Here is a 19,130-nt window from a genome sequence, read left to right as displayed (position 1 = left end):
TCAGATTTAAAAATGAAAGGGAAATTTTTTAAATCATACATGAGATAGAGATGGATTCAGATACACCGTCTCCTTTCATCAGACGTCAGACTTTTGCATTTCACCACTCAGCAACATGAAGAGTGACCTGGAAATGGGGGTGACACATCCTGTCCCCATTATATCCAGCTTTACACAAGACTCTAGCCTTAATGCAAAAGAATTAAGAGCAAAGTCAAACTAAAATGACGTCAATCCTTTATTTACAAATTTGTGTTTTTAATGAAGAAAGGATGTGTGCAAACAGTATTGTTTCATCAGAGATGGTGCAAGGATATTTATCACATCAAACTACTCATTTGGCCAGGTGAAGAAAGACAGGTCAGGGTGGAGGAGAGGAGGAACACTGAAAGTTAATTGTTTCCTATTTGCTCCTCCTTTTTTAAGATTTTAAGTAGGGGTTTGCTTTTGCATTTTTTTTTCCTCTCGGTAAAGAGATGTAAGTCGTCAAGTAATGGGTAAGGAAATCCTTACATAATACAACATTTTAGTAATTATCGATTTATTAGTGTAAGTGGGGCAACTCAGACATGGTTATTGCTGTTCAAGTGATTTCTATCATAAGTCTCATAATGTTTATCTTCCTCAAACCTTCAGTGTCTACACTCATCAGTTGTGATGCTCATCTAATGGTTTTTATACACTCATAATTCATGTGGTGATACCTTACCAAAATTTAGATGGAAAGAATACAGTTCCTTGTTTTTCCTAAGTTCTGTGAACTACTAGGAGAAGCTGCTTTGCATTTAAGAATGGTAAATCTAAAGTATTAATGGTGCTTCCTAGGAGACATGAGTCATGTTGCCAACAACATATTACTCTCCTGAATATCCAAATGCCCCACAGTTGCAGCTGTTGTGTGGTTGCATACCTCTTGTATGAAGTTTTCTCGCCCTTGTGCCAAGCCTTTAATTGTAGGATAAATCTGACTGGCAGTGCAGGACTCTCATGATTGATTTATTTAACATGACTCACAGTAACTGCGTACAAAGGGAGCTGTATGAAATGGCTGATAGTCAAGCACACAGTTTCCTTTCTATCTTAGGATTTCATAGTGTGTCTGATTATCCCAGAAGTTTGCAAGAGCCTTCTAGATGACCCTTTACTTGATATTTGTGCCAAGATTAAGATCCAACAGTTGTCCATGGTATCAAACCATTTTTATTATTTTTTTTTTTGTAATTTGTTGATGGAATCTATCGCTTCTTGCCAGGGTAAGGATCTGTTTCAGTACTTCACTGCTGAAGCTTAACAGAAGTGAAAAGCTTCCAAGTGACTGAAGGGAAAATGTTTTTTATTCAGCTGGGGAAAGAGGGTTTGTCCTCAGCTTGATAATGGCACCCAGCCTTTACCTTCCTGAGAGCTTCATCCTCAAAAACAGCTCTCATTATGGTTGTCTTCTGTAAAAGTTTATGAGCCAAAACATTCCCAGCAGAAGTTCTATGTGAAAGCTGACCTTCTCTGTGGTACTTCTGTCTGTGCATTGTCTTAGTGCTTGAGTCAAATATTAAATCTTTTATCTATAAAAGATGTATCTTTCTGTCTCTTTGTTAGAGTTATAATATTCTCTGTTCCCCACTGGAAAACCCCTACTTTTCTCCAACTCTAACAGAGCATTAACATCATACTTAACTCATTTCACTGGTGACCTGCAGAATAATGTCACAATTCAGTCTCAGTGCATTGTCAGCAATGAGTTTGTTTATCGTTCAGGAAGACGGGGTTATTTAGATTCATTAGTACTGGAATCTTGAAATAGGGGGGAAAAAAGAAAACAACAACAACAACAAAAAAACCAACAAAGGAAGTGCACTCTCCAAAAGACATTTAAGTGCACTCAAGTTTGGAAGACAGACAAGAAAGTTTAGACCAAGAAACATAAATCACTGAAGTAGTCTCAGATTATATTGCTAGGGAAAACAGAAATATTATCCTTCAAATTGTCCTGTGGTTGCAAGTCTGCAAAGACAAAATATGCCCATTATCTATTTTCAATGTTAATTTGTCAGATGCAGATAAGTCTGATGTTGGCTCTTTTCATGATTTTCCTCCTCCCCACCCTGGCCACCCCCAATTATTTGGTTATATTCCTGTGGCAAAGAGGCCATTACAGCTGGAGCCAAAGCTTTTTTCTGAGAGCAGCCCACATGGAGGACTTCATTCCAGTCCTCCAAGCTGTTCCATTTTAGAATAGTCCCTTGAGAGTTCTACATACTTTGGCATTAGGCAACCTGCATGGTTAAGGGTTCTGGTTAAAATCTTACGAAATTTTAATCGAAATATAGTGTAAGGAATGTAGATTCAAAAAAGTGTTTCTTACTTCATAGTAATGTCAGGTTTCTCTTTAAAGGTTGGACTACAGTGGACCATCAAGAGAGTTTTTTTTCCTGGTGTCCAGGGAGCTCTTCAATCCGTATTATGGTTTGTTTGAATATTCAGCCAATGATACCTACACAGTACAAATAAGTCCCATGTCTGCTTTTGTAGACAATCACCATGAGTGGTAAGAGTTACTTTCTTTTTGTTTTTCAGATACATTTTCTGTTATTCCCACTTGTAGAACAGCTGCTCAGATGTGCTCAGACATGTAACATGGAATCTAGTCTTTTTAACCAGCAGCAAAATAATTGCATTTCTTTAGACTTCCCTGATTTTGGTTTCTCTTGTGGTTTTTAAATGATCTTATTTCTCATAAGGTCAGCAAAATTATGATTTGGAACGTGTACCATGGGATTGTCTCACAACACAACTCCCTGCATTTCTTGTACATTAGCAGTCATTTCATGAAAGCAATATTAACTTCTTGTGTATTAGGAAAAAAACAAGAAAAAATAGTAACACACTGACTTTTTGTCAGCTAAGGAGATTAAGGGAGATTTCAGGCATGTATTACTGTATTTAATTTGTTTGAGTCTTCCTAAAGAGTACAGAGATCTCCTCAGTGGAAAAACCCTGACATACCTATTGGAAGGAAATCTGTGGTGATGTCTTAATTGGGGGTAGGGGGAAGATTGCTGATCATTCAGCTTTGAAACAGTCTGTACATAGACCCATGCTTCTAAAATAATTATTGAGGATTTTTGCATAATCTCATTTTCACAATTATAAGCCAGGTTAAATCACCCTCAGTTGATTTAAGCTATGGCATCACCATAAATCTGTAAAGCTGTGCTGTGACTATTAACAGAGAATTCTGCTGTGTAAGTAGTTGGATTACATTAATAGTGGAATGACAACTGCTCATCTCTTTAGAACAGATATGTACTGAGTTATTTTCTGAAAGCCAGTTATGAAGAATGAGTATCAGAGGGGAATTTCATTACTAATTTTACAAATGAACAGAAAATTAACTTATTGGCAGTTCAGTTAATTGAAGCAACCTGCCTGTTGAACTCCAATACTTCAACAGTAAATGGCATAGGCTCTATTGGAAAGGCAGAAGAGCCTGGCAGAGAGGTGAGAGAAAACCTTTATGTGCTATGCAGCTTCTGCCAGCATTTTGTTTTCATGCCTGGCTTCTGCAGTGCTGGACCAGAGACCTTGGGAATGAAGGAGGCATGACCCAGATCTCTTTCAGGGAATGCTGGTTTTGTACAGCCCCAGGGGGAATTCAGAAAATGCAGCTGTGACAAGCAGTTTATGCATGGAAAGGGGAAGGCCCTGCACGTCACATCCCCATCTTGCAAACATTGTACAAGCAGGTATAATAAAGCCCTAATTTTTCCAAGAACAAAAATGTTGTAAAGGATACATAAACAGAAAGTTCAAGAAACATTTTCTTTGAAAACAAACACTAGACTTTGATCTAGTTCTAGAATTGTGGAAGAGTTTTCACAACGGATCTTGATTCTCACGGGAATATTAGCAAAGACCCTCCTGTTTCAAGGTTGCTGTCATTTGGTCTCAACCCTGGCAAACTTCCTCCTTACATATCCAACAAAATGAAGATAATAGGGGAAGAAAGAGAGAGGTGAGACAAGGAGATTTAGATCCTGTTGACATAGGGCTGGAGAGCACTGCAATACATAATAAAATTTTCAGGCACTGTTTGTGAAAATATACATAGAACTCCTTAACCACAGTCAGAAGAGGGAGCAAGGAGCCACTGTAAGCAGGAAAGACAGGCAGCATGAACTGTCAGGCTGGGAAAGTAGCAAAACCTTTGGCCTCTCTATAACATGAAAACAAGTTAATCCTGTAGGGGTGTGAAATGAAAATAGACAGTGGCTCTCATTTTGGGAGATAATGCCTTTATAAAGTAGCTGCTCTGGCAGGGGCTCATTGGGTTAATACGGATTTTACATTTTTGAGCAGTTGTAACTTAGGTATCTGAGGGATTTTCCACACCCTGCAGAATTGCTTTTTTAAATTTTTTTTCTCCTGTGCCTGACTGAGAATGTTAAAGAAACCCAAGAAATAAACAAAAAATGCCACAATTTAGACATAGCTGTCTGATTTAATAATGCTGTTTGGAAATACATGCAAGTTTTGATGACAGAGCTGTGTACCAACCACAAAGTTTCAGTATCACAACTGTAACTCTTTCTCTTCCAGGTTCAGGTTTAGTGGTCGAATTCTTGGTCTTGCTCTGATACATCAGTATTTGCTGGATGCCTTTTTTACAAGACCCTTTTATAAAGCCCTCCTCCGAATGTGAGTAGCATTGTTCTGTCTCCTCTTTTGTTTGGTGCCTTCCCCATCAATGATGCCATTTTGTGTATGGATTATTTATGATGTTTGATTGACAGAGGAGACAGGCCACTATTTCCAACTTAATAAATTGATTTCAATTCATGAATTTTTTGAAAAATTTCCTTGTTTCCACTACCTCAGAATGTTGTTTCTGATCAGTATGAGAACCTCATGTTTTGTTTTAGCCCTGTAACCAGCTTTCTTCCACAAAATCTTAGATTTGAAGATGCACAATGAAATGCTGTGGGCTTGTTCCAAATATTAATAGAGTTCTTATTCATTTGTCACGTAGTGACTCACAGGATAAGATATGAATCACTTAATAACTTAGACCGCACCATCCATTCTCAGAGGTAGACTGATTGTTGGCAATCTCCATTTTGAGGAGCTGTACTTTGATATACTTCAGACTTGGTTTCCAGAACTACTGCTTCTGTTCTGGCTGAAACAATGAGAGCTGTGCTTGCTCAGCGTGTCTGGAACCTAAGACATAATGAACTTAAGGTGCTTTACTTTTTATTTGAAAGCTGGTTTTGAGAAGTCTGGAAGCATTTTTTTTCCTATAAAACATTGCATGTTCGAGTAGTGGGGAGTAATTAATCCATTCCTACTGCACATATATTTTAAAAATACCTAAATGCTAGCAGCATCATTTTAATAAGAATGAGGATTTACCCCAGGTGGACTTTGTGTGGCTGCCAAATTAAATTGTTTAACTTGGTGATTCTCTAAACAGTAAAATTAAAAATGAGGGGCAGCCACCTTTGTACACAGCCTAAGTCACGCAACTTCCTCATCCCAGCCCTGAACTTTTGCTTTACTCAGAACTGATGAGCCATCCAGACTGTCTCTGCAGATGGGACATGATGGCCAATCCATCAGCTTTGATGTTACAGGGGCTGTTCCTGCAGGATGTCACTTAAAACTTCTTGAGCATCCAGCTGCAAGTGCAGGGCTTACTTCTGGCTTTATGCTGACCAGGAATGAAGCAGGCAGGTAACCCTGCACCTTCCTTAATGAATAGCCCCACTGTCCTGTTTCACAGGAAAGGATTTAAGGAGTTAAGAAGAAGGGCAGAAATTGCCACCACGGTATTAAATATTAGTAACAGATGACATGTCCAAAGCTTGGAATAGTAACTGTTAAAGACAGCAAGGGACAGTTGGCTTACGAGCTGGATTTGTAAAAGAAGGATAAGATAAGGGAAAGTACGGCAAAAGGTAAAAAGGTTTTTCTGTGGTAAGCTTGATGTCTAAGCAGTTCAACAAATGATGAGAGATGAGGCAGTGTAGCCACGTAAACAAAAAGGACACTGGTTGCTTGTTAAAAAACCTTGCAATTGCTTTTATTATTTGAGTTTTTTATCTCTGTAATGTATGTATGTTCATAATTCCTAAATATGCTTCACAGGAAACATGGGGCAGACTCACCATAAGCTTCATGTCTTCAAATTAAATTCTGGACTTTTGTATATTTACAGAATTACTTTGTGTTACACAGTGCCTGCAGTTACCAGGCAAATAAACAGAGATTTGAAGTCTTTATTAATGAGTTGTCTTTACTGATGTTTCTCTTGGCTCCCATTCACAGTCTGTTTTTCAGGACTGTCCTAGCTGAATTTAGTTACTGAGCACAGGCTGCAGCCATCATCTGTATTTGTGTGTTTTCTTCTTCTTTCTTCTGTTAGACTCTGTGACCTGAGTGACCTGGAATATCTGGACGAGGAGTTTCACCAGAGTTTGCAGTGGATGAAAGACAATGATATACACGATATCCTAGATCTCACATTTACTGTAAATGAAGAAGTTTTTGGGCAGGTGTGCAAGTTTCTTAATTTCCTTGGTGCATTCTGCTGTTAGATAAACATTTATTTGGACAGAAGAATGAGTGTCCCTGCATGCTGCTTTGAACTTGTATTTAAAAAATTCCAGCTGGGGAAACCAATGTTGAAATCTAGGGAGGAATTATTTGTACCTGCTCAAACGCGTTTTTCTGGTCAAGGAGATTTTCTGGAGAGTATCTGAAATACCAGACTTTAGGATTGCTTTGCTAGAGGTAGTTTACTTGAATTTAATTGCAGCTAAGTTGCCATTCAAAGGTATTACAACACCTTTGTTAAGGTATTATTCTGAAAACTTCACTGTAAAGATTGTTTCTTCTTCTCAACTTATTCTTACTACTAATTATGAAGGTTCCTCAGGCTAAATGGAATTTAAAATATTATTAAAAGATTATTTTTGTATGTTCTCTTACTTTACATGTTCCATTTTGCTAAAGTCAGGCTTGGTTAGTGATTTTGAGGAATTACTTCAAGTTAAAAATTTAAATTACTACAATTCCTGCTGTTGTCTTTATAATAACTGTGTTGTCACTTGGTTATTTTTTTTTCCTAAGATCACAGAACGGGAACTAAAACCAGGAGGTGCCAATATCCCAGTCACTGAAAAAAACAAGAAAGAATACATAGAAAGAATGGTGAAATGGAGAATTGAGAGAGGAGTTGTACAACAAACAGAAAGTCTAGTTCGTGGTTTCTATGAGGTAAAAAGCTCCAAAATTAAATTTACTTTCTTTCTCCTTCCAAAATATTTTTCTCCTTGTATACATTTCCTAAGTATGGGGTCCCAAATATAATCAGAAGTGCCTTTGCAGATACTGGAAGAAGGGGGAGGGGGTAAATGTTTTTTTTTTTTGTGATTTATGTAAAGTCTATGGTTATGTATTTTCTTTGTACTGGACAATACTCTCGATCACTGTATGATTAACACTGAATCCTTGCTCTGTTTCTGCATTGGGTCTCTGAGACTTGTTTGTTTAAAAAGAAAAAGCCTGAATTATATTTGTGACAGAAATGATACCTGGTAAATACCTTAGTAGCAGACTTTATGGGGAGGCACAAATCAGTACAGGAAGAAGTGCTGCTATGCATTTTATTTCCTTTCACAGGTGGTTGATGCAAGACTGGTGTCTGTATTTGATGCCAGAGAACTGGAACTGGTTATAGCTGGAACAGCAGAAATTGACTTGAGTGATTGGAGAAATAATACAGAGTACAGAGGAGGTAACTTCAATTTTGACTTGTTCAGTGAGCGTGGTGGGGGCTCTGGAACTACCCAGTTTGCAAGACAGTAAAGAACCATCCCATGAGATACATTTATAGTAACTTCTGAACTTCTCTGGTTAAGTTAGTGTTAGGAGAAGGTAATTTGTCCATTAGTTTGCTTCATTGCATCCCCATGCAGCCCTTCCATGGCTGTTCTTGCCCAGACAGCACAACAGAACACTCTTCTCCACAGAAAGTACCGTGCTCAGCTGCACACTGGTATCACCCAGACTTGGGAGAAAAATGGAAATGGGAACATTCTTAGTCAGATATTCCTCTTTTTTTTTACACACTGAAAGTCCTCAGGAAATTAGAAGCAATCCCAGTAACTGCAGGCTGGTAGTTGAGATAATTTGAGAACAACAGAAGGTTTGGGAACTGTGAGATACTGTGAGAGTAATGGTTGCAGCATCATCTGTAGCTTTGGATAGATAAATAGCACAGCATGGGAATATTTCAAGAATTGGCATTCCTGTTAGTGACTGATTAATGGAAGAAATGCTTGCATAAGGGATCTCTCTTCTTGTTGTAGTGTATTCATTCTCTGCCTTTAGGATTTTTAAGCATTTTGGGAGTATTTTTCTCTCACCTCCTGCCTTTTGCTGCAATTGGATAAAGAATATGGCACTATTGTGACTAGGGCCAAACTAGGCAAAGCTTACTAACTAGTCTCTCCCCTACTTTCATAGCACATAAAAGTATAAAGCTCTTGTTGCTTTACCAGGTTATCATGACAATCACATCGTAATTCGGTGGTTCTGGGCTGCTGTGGAAAGGTTCAACAATGAACAGCGGCTAAGACTTTTACAGGTAAGAAATCAGCTGATCTGTGTAAAAATAGTGTATATCATTAAAATTTGATGCTACACTAGTTCCATCCTGGTTTATGATACCCAGAAATTATGGTGATGTTTGCTGGTGGGAACAACCTGCATCAGAGGCTAAATGTAATAATTTCAAGTGACTGAAGCTCACAGCTATTTTTATAGACTTCTAAGTTAAAAAATACATTTAAGATACAATGGTTGATGTCAATAATCTTTTAATATTGTTTGGTTAAAAGTACATTAAGACTCCCAAAGACAGAAAAGGAAGACCGTGTAATTGGTTATATTATTATGTAGGAATGTTAATGGTATTTATACAGCTTAGGAAGGAGAAAGCTTATATGGAAGTTCAAGGCCTCAAATTAGAAAATAATGATGGAAACCTTGAAGTCAGTCCAATTCCATTTTCACTGAACCTGCAGGTTCCAGTCACCCTGCTGCTGAAGGATAAAATATCTTAACAGAAGAATATGTATACACGTGGGTTATTGAGTTAATTTTTTTAAGTTCAGGTTACATCCATCCTATCTGTAAAGAAACAGACAAACCTCCACTGCAACCCATACCGTGTTCTTGATCTAATATGAAATCCACTGTTTTTAACAATTCAGAATTTGTCAATTCTGATCACTGAATTACGAAGAATTTTCTTTTCTGAATCTGTTTAAGTATTTTAAAAAGGCCTGTAAAAGGCAGTGTGGGTCATCTCATTTGATGGAGAGACAGAAATGTCTGCTTGCATGTTCCTATCACATCTGTTAGTCACAAGTTTTTATAAAATCCAGGTCATTGCAAATTAAGTGGTCTCTGATCTGTCAAAAGCTATGTTTGATCTGTTCCTGACAGGTTGTAAATAAAACTGCTCACCAGACAATATTTCAGCAAATGTCAGTGGACATTCTGCTTCACCTTCAGAATTTAGTCCTTTTCTTACAGTAGTTAAATCTGGTTTATAAAGCTATGGAAATCCACATAGCCAGAAAAGCATAACACGAAGCCACCAGACATTACTACTTTTGTATTAATTCCTTTTAATGCAGGAAACGGCAGCAAAAAACTCACTTAGGCTTAAGTCTGAGTAATTGGATACTGATAGTGTGTTATTCTACAGTATTTATGCAGCAGAAAACCTTTGGAGGAAATTAATCTGCTAAGTTGCCTCTTCTAGAGCCCTGCCAGGAAATGGTCTGTTTGCCCTTAGTCTCCACGTAAAGCAGCATTTATTGCTTGTGCCTCACGAATTTCCTTGCTTTGCAAATGCTTTTCCATAAGGGCTTGGGCTGTGGTGGATGTGCTGGTGTCAGAGTGTCTCAGCCACCCCGTGTGTGCAGGCCCTGTGCTGATGTGTGTCTGTGCTGGCAGTTTGTTACAGGCACGTCCAGCATTCCCTACGAAGGCTTTGCCTCTCTCCGCGGGAGCAATGGGCCCAGGCGCTTCTGTGTGGAGAAGTGGGGGAAGATCACTGCCCTTCCAAGGTACAGCTCTGTGGGCACTAATGCCAGGGTGCCTCACAGTGTCACTCACTGGGGTAACAGATAAGCTGTTTGACAAACATTAACAGGCTTTAACTGAATATGCAAATACACCTTCCCTTACATGAAAATTTCCTTCCCCGTTGTTGCAGTGTCTAATGCATCCATTTTGGTTTGAACTCAGCTTTGGTCTCTTAAGATGGACAAGGCAGTGTAACTGAGGCTGACATCCATATTGTAGTGTTTTTCTCATGGAAAATTATATTAGAATGATAGCTACTTCTGACTTTTTTTGTTGCATTTGATTGAATGTGCAAGTATTTATTTACTGAACATGCAGTTCACAAGTTAGGAGCAAAAATTAATATGAATTAAAATGAAATAGCACTTGTGACTGTGTCTGACTGAAAGCTACTATCATATTTTTTGCATCAGACACAGGCTTTATAGTATAGTTTAGTGATACAATTTTTATGCTTGGTCTGATGTCAAGTGTTAACAAACACTGAAGAGGCAAGTTGTGAGTGCAGAAGAGGCGGGAGGGAGTCATTTCACTTGAGGAGCAGCAAGAGGGGCAAGAGAAGGTGAGGATTTCAAAGAGAACAAGTAAGATCAATTGAAATAGCTGAAGAGGGTAAAGGAACAGCATGAGAGTCTAAGATATGAAAGCAGGAGTTGAGTTGTACAAGCCCTTGCAATTTATATTGGGTAGGGCAGGTTTAGAGGAGTAGGATGACAAGATTAAAAAAAAAAAGGTTTTTCTAAACTTTCCAATTTTTAGAGCAGAAAGAAGAGTTCTCTTCAAAGGACCATGGTGACAATGCCAGGACTAGGCTAATAACATGTGAATAATGGAAAAAACACCTTCAGCTCGGTTTCTTCATTGACAAAAAATGACAGGTTCTTGTCTTTTCTCTGCTGTGATCAGACTGATAGCTGGGAGATTTTCTTTCACCCAGCTCTGTAATTCTGCAGCCTCTAGAATGGGTTAAGAGTGGTTAGACACAGATTAGTGTGTAGAGCGTGGGCAACCTAACTCTACTTAATCAGACCTCAGCTTTAGTACACCATGTACAGCCTCTGGAGGCAGCTTTGGGCTGGGCTCATCCAGGGAGGAAACGCAACCCTAATCTTAGCCCACTCCTCATAAACAAGATGCCTCAGGAATAACTTGCATTCAGAGTCTCATGTTACACACAGGGTGGCTGTCAGAGACACAGTGAGTCTCTCTGACCAACAAACTGTAGGTTTTTCCTCCAGCACAAGGTCAGAAGCAGAGACATCTCTTGGGTTGGCTCCTGTCATCAGAACTGCATGGAGAAGGTCACGCACACAGAAGTGGTGCTGTGAAATCCACAGGCACAGCAAGTGGCCTTTAAACAGAGCTATCTTCCCTGTTTACAGCACAAATGAGAGCCAGGCAACTAAGGATTAAAGAAATCCAAATCCTGAAAATTGCTATTTCAAATCAAATGCGACATCTTTTGGGGGCCTAGTAGTATCTTGTAGTCCAGTAAGTCTACTTTACAGTTTGATTATGATTGGCCCATGGACTAGCTTTGATTGTGTTTACAAAGAAAAAGTTGTGACTTTTTAAAAAATAATTTCTGAGTTCAAAATTCAAGATTTTTCTTTTTTTTTTTTTGTGAGTTTAAGTAAGAAAAGAGATTGTGTGAGTTTTTCCATATATTCTCTGAAGCTGAAATTCCTGGTGCTTGCAAGCAGCTTGCAGCATGGAAACGGTCAGGACCTGCCAGAACAGGATGTTCAGAATTTCCTCTGGAAAGGCTATGCAGAGCCTTGGTTGTAATAAACTTTAGAATAAAACTGCTTCCTAAAGTGCAATATGGGGAAACATGCTGAGAATCTTACTATCATAGGCTGTTCATCAAGTGTAGGGGAAATGCCAACTCCTCACATTTAAGAGATTGTAGCATTTGTTGAAATTTCACTTATGTTTCCCTTGGTTAGGAAACATTTGATTTTTGTCTCTCTGGATAATTTTTACCATACAAATGTGAGAATTAAATTAAAAACAACTGTGTGTGACAAACATCTACAGTCATCATGAGCAAGCAGTTCCTGGTATTCACACATGGGGAACCTTGACCTCATAAAAAATGAAACATCTTCCATGTCAGTGCTTAAATGAGTTAAGCCCCAAGCCAAAAGTACTGGTGGCATTTTTGTATGTGTAGTTCTTGGGTGCAGTGCAGCTTCAGCCTGGGTCTCACCAGCCTCAGAGACTCCCTGTGCAAACACTGGGTACTGCTGGCTTGGAGGTAACACATCGGTAACTACGACCCCAAGTAGCAACTTTAAAGAGGTTTCCAAACAAGCCCAGCATGTGCAAACACATCGCTGGATCTGCTGGGAATGCTGCCCTAGGACTCTGTGACTTAACTGATTCTCAGATAACTAAAGCATTTATGTTAAGGCACCATCACTCACTCCCAGCAGTGTTGTACTTTGCAAATTGCCCTCTTAGCAGGAGTGCCTGTGAAATTTGATAGTTTGCTCAGTGTGAGGGTGGCAAATGTGAGGCTTTAACAAGTCAGTGGACTTTGTTTCTTCCTCTGTTTCTAAAAACACTACTGCAGTGCTGAAAATATGTAAGAGTACCCATCCCCATCTCTTCTTCCTGATCTGAGACACAAAGGGCAGCTAGGATAGTCACTTAGGTATGTGACTGTGGCCTAAGCAGCTGTGAATGTAAACATGAAAGTTTTCACTAGATGTTTGCCTAGTTCCCACTGTTCTGACTGCTGTGTAATCAGTTCTGCTGAATCCAAATAGTGAGATTTCTGTGAGGCACATGCCAGGTTGCCCAGCTTGTATTGCTGTCTTTCACACTAACTAGGTAGCGTGTAAAATGCCCTGAAAAGATTGATTATTATGGGTCTAGCTTAACTACTGATACCCCAATGCCACTTCCACTTCCTTCTTTTGCACTGTATTGCAGATTAGACTAAGCTACAGGAGGGACTGTTACTCTTTCAATTCACTCCCATGCTGAGAAATTGATTCCAGATTCATTGCTGTACATTATTTATTCATGCATGTGATGATTCACTTGAAAACGATATTTATGTCTGACTACTGAATTTTAAGCCTAAGTCACCCTCTTTTACTAAGGTAATCAAAATGAAAGGGAGAGTAATTGGGAATCCGGCAATCTAGACTTCAGAAATGAAGATGGTTTTTCATTTTGTCATAAGGTACGAGCCCAGGAAGATCAACAGTCAGTGCCCATGTGGTTTGAAATGTTGGAATGGGAAAATACTACCCAGAAGGAAAAAATGCTTTCTTCTCAAGGACTTAGGAAGTTGTTTGCTGGGGTTAGAAAAGCATACATTGCTTGCAAAGACAAAACTCTTGTTTTTGTCTTTTTTAATTACTTGGTTTTCCACAGTAAGGGATTCCATTTTCAAAATTGCCCTCAAAATAAGATAAAACTCAGTTCTTTTAATAAATGTAAACAACATGCTGGCTTACTATTAAACCAGTTTGTAATGAATCCCTTGCTAATTATATACTGTGTCTTTTATAATTTGTGGTTTTACAGCCCACACAGCATGATCCAGAGTTCTAATGAGTGGCTGTCAGCCCCATGCAGCAGAAGCTTGTGGTTAGGCTCTTAATTGCCTAAGAGTCTTCAATGCTCTACAATGAATTCAAGGGATTACTGAGTTCCATTTGCTGCTGGGCTTAAATTGGTCTTTTTCTTCAAAAGAAAATATTTTCAATTTTTTTTTAAGTACTCTGCAGGAAATGAAATAATTTAATCTATATCACATATATTATTTTATAAGGTTTTTGGGAAGGCAAAGGAGGAGTTTAAAGAAAGCTTTCCTCCAGGAGCCTTGGAGAGATGGCGGGGTGCAGAAATTTTACCAGGCTCCTGGAATACAGGGTGGGGAAATGCCATCTGTGCTACACAGCATGTAGCAGCAGTGTCCTTCTAAGTGTACTGTGTTTGGGGAGGGTGCTAGGTTTTTTTAAAGTGATTGCATATTTGGTGTTTGGACCATGTTTATAATAATAGTGTGACCTTGTGTGCTGTGTACACGTATCTTCAGCCTGATATTTTTATGACACTACAAGGCTGTAACTGAGTGTTTCAGCTTCAGTGAGGGTTTGTAATGGACTCTCAGGGTTTTTGACAAGAGAGATTAACCCACTTCACTCCATGTTCCATTCCCATAGCTGGGAGCTGAGAGCCACTTAAAGTGGCAATTAATTAATCTGCTCACATAGAAGGCAGCACTTTCTGGCTCAGAGGAAGTCTGTACAGGTCTGTGGCAGACACTTGGATTTCTGGGACTGGTTAGGTTAAATGAGGAGTTGCATTTACTGCGAGGAGGGAGCTTGTTCAGTCCTTCCATTAACATGTCACATATTTACACTTAATACAGATCATAGTGATGAAGGGCAGGGCACTGCAGGAGGAGTTTGGTTTTCAGCTGGATTGTATTTAAATAAGTAACTGTATGATGCATTTTATTGCAAAAGAATGAAGTATTTTTAAACAGGAACCTGCCAAAATACAAAAATCAGTCTAAAATGCCTCTTCTGGTCTCTCTTTGCATCATCTCATCCTCAAGAACCCATCACATTAATAGTTACCTTATCTATTTCATTAGAGCAGGCTCGTCCACCACAGTGTTTTAGAAAGTACCATCCTTAGCATGCCCTGAGGTCAGGCAATGATATCCATGATTCTACTATGAAGAGAAACCTTGTTATCTGCCTTTTCATTCTCTGGAAGAGGTTTTGAGAAACAGTTCCAAGTGTGTCAACAAACTTGAGGTAGATGGACTTCAAAAACTGAGAAATAAATTGCATGGTTGCCCTCTTAAGAAAGCAGGGTGGTTGCTAGAGGTTCATGCATGGTTTTGTGTAATTCCAAAAGCTGCTGGCCTGTAGCAGCAGGGCAGATATGTCCATTGAGAGTATCAGCACAAGCAGTAACATCCCAAGAACACCATCCATATGCCAAGGAAATAGTAGAAGGAAGAGCATCTAATTTGTCTGGCCTTTACTACTGTGGGATTGTTTCCTGTGTATCTGGAGATGTATGGAAATACCTTGTTTATCATTACAAATACAGTATTCAAGTATCATCTGTACAGAAAAGAAAGACTACATCTCAGAAGATACATTTAAAGCCAAGATTTCAGACCAGACTGTTTGAATTGTACCGTGCCAAACCTTTTTTTTTTTTTTTTCTCATGCACATTTGATGGATAAAATTTATCCCATGCCTTTTGGACTGTCAGTGTGTTTCTAAAGACCTTCATACGTGCTTCTTACTGGCTTATTTTAATGAGGAGAAAGTAGATTAAACCTCACTACCTGTTCAATTGGAAAACATCATTTGACAGAACAAAGTCTTCTAAAAGAATGCTATCTGCCCATCTCTATTCAAGCACATACCAGTCTCTGTGTTCTCTTTTGAACTTTTCAAATAATGCACTTCTTCACCTCCTCTCTCTTTTTCCCCTCAGGGCTCACACTTGTTTCAATCGTCTGGACCTCCCCCCTTACCCATCATTCTCTATGTTATATGAAAAACTGTTGACAGCAGTAGAAGAGACAAGTACTTTTGGACTTGAGTGATACACAAACCACAGTGCCCAGCTCATTGGACTTTTGTGGATCTGTCTTCTCAAGGAATGAATGAACTTTTGTATTGGATTTCCTAGAGGAAAATTGTTTCATGGTGCAATTCAAATAATGAGGTTCCACGAAGGAGCTTGTGAAGCAATTAAAATGCATTGTGGTAGTGGCAGAATTCTCGACAGTGAAACTAGACTGTGCCTGGTGTGCAGGGAAAGCCAAGTCTTGCGATCCATGGGTTTTTGGGAAGGCTAAACTTCTTAAGTTTGTGTTCTGAGCAAACCAGAAACGTGATGCCATGTTGTGATCCATCTGGCTACTGCAAAACTGACATGTACCCAAGAATGGGATTTCGTCAAAGTTGTTGAATAGAAAATTCAAGTCAAAATGTGAAATCATTCAGCCCCTTACCTACCCAGTAAATTATCAAAAAAACATACAACCAAACCTTTTTAAATTCTTTTTTTTAAATTCATGAAGGTACATTACTTTATGCCATATATTATAACAGCATATTCAACACTTGCTTTACCTAAGACTACGAGTGCCTGCATGGGGAGCAACATAGAGCTCAAGTTCCTGGGGCAGAAGTGAGTTGGAAGGAAAGTCAGCAACAAAGGATGTAACAACAACGGCTTGTGCATTGAGGAGGTTTGTGGAAATACATTGCCAGTGGTGTGTATGACAAAATATGAGCTGTTACAATGAACTTAATAACTTAATAAGACTTGATTTTATGCTTTATACTGCATGGAAACTATTTTAAGAAGAAACTAGCAATTTATCACAGCATATCAGGAAAAAACCCTAACACAGTGACTTCTGTTTATTTTTATAGGTTCATTATATTATGTTTCTTAGAGTGTAAACGGGAAACAAGCAAACAAAAGTGTTACTTCTGTTTTGTCACTTTCCATGCTTGAACAGACATTCTGCTAGTGTTTATTCTTTAAGCACTCTCCAGGGAAAAAAATGCCTTTTATTTTTATAAGAGTAAAAAAACTCCCGAAAATATTTTGCACTGAATGTACCAAAGTTGAAGGGACATTATGATCTGACTGATAGCAAATTGCATCACTATCAAATATCTATAAAAATACTTAGGAACCAGGCTTTCTTCACAGTGCCATGTCTATAGATATCAGGACTGTGCACATAAGTAATAATTTTATAATACTATATGTGATATTGTAATATGCATTTATTTTAAATGCATCTGGGTCATTTTTCATGCATTGGATTAAGGCAGTGGAGTTTAATACAGATATTTCATATGCTCCCCACAACTTTTTATTTGTACAGCACCATAAAACTCTAGCTCATTTGGAAAACCATGAATAACTTCTTTAAGGTGAGCCACTGGTCATAATGCCACTGTCCTGTATCAGTGAACACCTACAAGATGTAAACTGTTCGTAGTGTCCAACCTTGTATTTTCACTGATAAATGGTTTTCTTATCAAATGTTATTTGAAGCAGTTTTTATGGCATATCAAACACTGCATGGACACCAATTTCTTTATGCTTAATTTTGCTGAAATACACAAGGCTTGCTCGCATCTATTTTTGGTACCTTTCCTCCAGATGGTCTTGTGGAACACTTGTGCAGCTGCGCCCCATTCTTGCACAGCTGCTGTCACGCACTGCATCCACCACATTTTAAAATTCCAGAAGTTGCACTGGGATACTGGATGACAGGAACAGGAATCTAACTCTGTGCTAGCCCTTTTGGTAGCACTGCAGCACAGCAAGCCCTGTTCTGTGGGAGCTTTTGAAGCAACGTTCTCACTCTGGAGGCTCTTGAAGGGGCATCAGAGGGAGGCGTCCTGCTTGTTCTTGTGGGAGGTTTTTTCCAGCGGAGGCAAACATCCCTGGAGATGTCGTCAGCAGAGACTGCCAGTCCACCCTCCAAGGCACAAGGCAGCTGCAGCTGTGGTGGTGACTGAGAAAACCCTTCAGACTTACTGAGGAAATGTCACATGTGCAAAGGAAAGGCAAAATCAGAGGGAAAGCATTATTTTATTTCAAGAATAATTGAGCTTCTGCATGACATCTGGGACTCTCTTAAGTAACTTAGGTTTTCTTAGGCTACTTCTGGCTGGTATGAAGTAGCAAAGAAAAATCCTAACACACCACCCTGTTTTACACATATATTTATCACTCTTTGCTAAGATTGCATGTCACGGGTCCTAATGCACATTTTTTTTCAGAACACGAATGAGCAGTAGGCAAACTGACTTTTCAGCAGGTCACTCCAGCATGGCTCATGTTTCATATGATCCATCCACTGAGTAGCTAAAACTCTGGCACTCGGAGCAGAATGCAACTTCTGATTGGTTGAAGGACTACAGAATTTTCATTTTACAATACTGTGTTATCTGTGGTCTTAAAAAAGAGATTTCCCAGGTGGAAACTGTATCTACAAGTTTTGAACCAGATACTCTTTGGAATGAAAAGTTTAAATATTTGGCACAAAGTAAGTTTATACTAGTTTGCCTTTTAAGTTATGCTTTTGTACAAAACTAAAACAATAAATGCATCTTGTCAATTTTTATTTAAATATATCTACTGCACCCATTTGTTCTGTATTTATGCATGTAAAAATAATTGAAATTAGCCATGATGATTTGGTATTCTGTAAAGATGTGACAGGGTCACCAGTGGGGCAGCTGTCAGTTAGAAAATAGATTAAAAAAAAAATACAGAATCTTTGTAGCATTAAACCCAAGAGACACTAAGAAGAAGCTGCTGCTTCCTCCTCTGCTGCCAACATCCCCTGGGGGACTCTAGAAAAGTGCTGTGTGAAGGCTGAGGTGTCAGCTGGGTACAGCTCCCTGTGCTGCCTCGAGCACTTGGCTCTTTGTGATGGTGTAAGTGATGCTGCTGCTCTGAAGGGATTAGCAAGGAGGGAGTATGGGAAAGGAAGTTTTATCTTAGTCAAATACCCACATCTCCTGGCAACTGCTTGGAATGTGCTCCCTTTGGTTTTGGAAGCCATTCCCATTAAATGTGTCCCAAGTGAAAGGCAGATTTCATGTCCTGCAGCTGACTGCACCAGGCGACCACGATGCTATTGCTTATGACACAGTGTAGCAGGGGTGAGGGTCCACACAGAGAAAGGCTGGGAAGCCTTTCCAAACCTCTGTATCTCCTCAGAGCTTTTCTGGATGGTGCTAAGGAGCTTCGCGTTTAGGAAGAAAAAATGTAGACAAAAGAATCCCTTCAGCCAGTGATAGCTCGTACTAACTTAACCTGCAGCATCTCCATCACACAGAGGCTGGCAGGGGACGTCCCTGCAGGAATTTAAGTGAGGTGCCCATGTTTTCTGCTCTGCTGGGAAGTGGAGCCACACATCACCGGCCAAAAAGCAGCTCCCAGG

At 39.2% G+C, this 19,130-nt stretch overlaps 1 protein-coding gene across 1 annotated transcript in view; it reads left to right on the top strand.

Annotated features, from left to right (window-relative positions):
* The window catches only part of HECW2 (HECT, C2 and WW domain containing E3 ubiquitin protein ligase 2), a gene marked incomplete at its 5' end in the record, with an annotated part of 102,849 nt that extends 84,538 nt beyond the window's left edge, over nucleotides 1–18,311 (top strand). Inside the window, 8 exons of the mRNA XM_082285485.1 lie at nucleotides 2,390–2,542; nucleotides 4,594–4,692; nucleotides 6,419–6,548; nucleotides 7,126–7,272; nucleotides 7,678–7,792; nucleotides 8,559–8,644; nucleotides 10,024–10,136; nucleotides 15,641–18,311. Coding sequence (XP_082141611.1) covers nucleotides 2,390–2,542; nucleotides 4,594–4,692; nucleotides 6,419–6,548; nucleotides 7,126–7,272; nucleotides 7,678–7,792; nucleotides 8,559–8,644; nucleotides 10,024–10,136; nucleotides 15,641–15,752 — 955 coding nt within the window. The 3' untranslated portion in view covers nucleotides 15,753–18,311. The remainder of the gene's footprint in view (nucleotides 1–2,389; nucleotides 2,543–4,593; nucleotides 4,693–6,418; nucleotides 6,549–7,125; nucleotides 7,273–7,677; nucleotides 7,793–8,558; nucleotides 8,645–10,023; nucleotides 10,137–15,640) is intronic.
* Between the last annotated feature and the right edge of the window lie 819 nt (nucleotides 18,312–19,130).

The sequence above is a fragment of the Coloeus monedula genome (genome assembly GCF_965178545.1).
Source record: "Coloeus monedula genome assembly, chromosome: 7".
Classification (NCBI taxonomy): domain Eukaryota; kingdom Metazoa; phylum Chordata; class Aves; order Passeriformes; family Corvidae; genus Coloeus; species Coloeus monedula.
The sequence above is the reverse complement of the archived record's forward strand: the minus strand, read 5'-3'. Positions and strand labels throughout refer to the sequence as shown.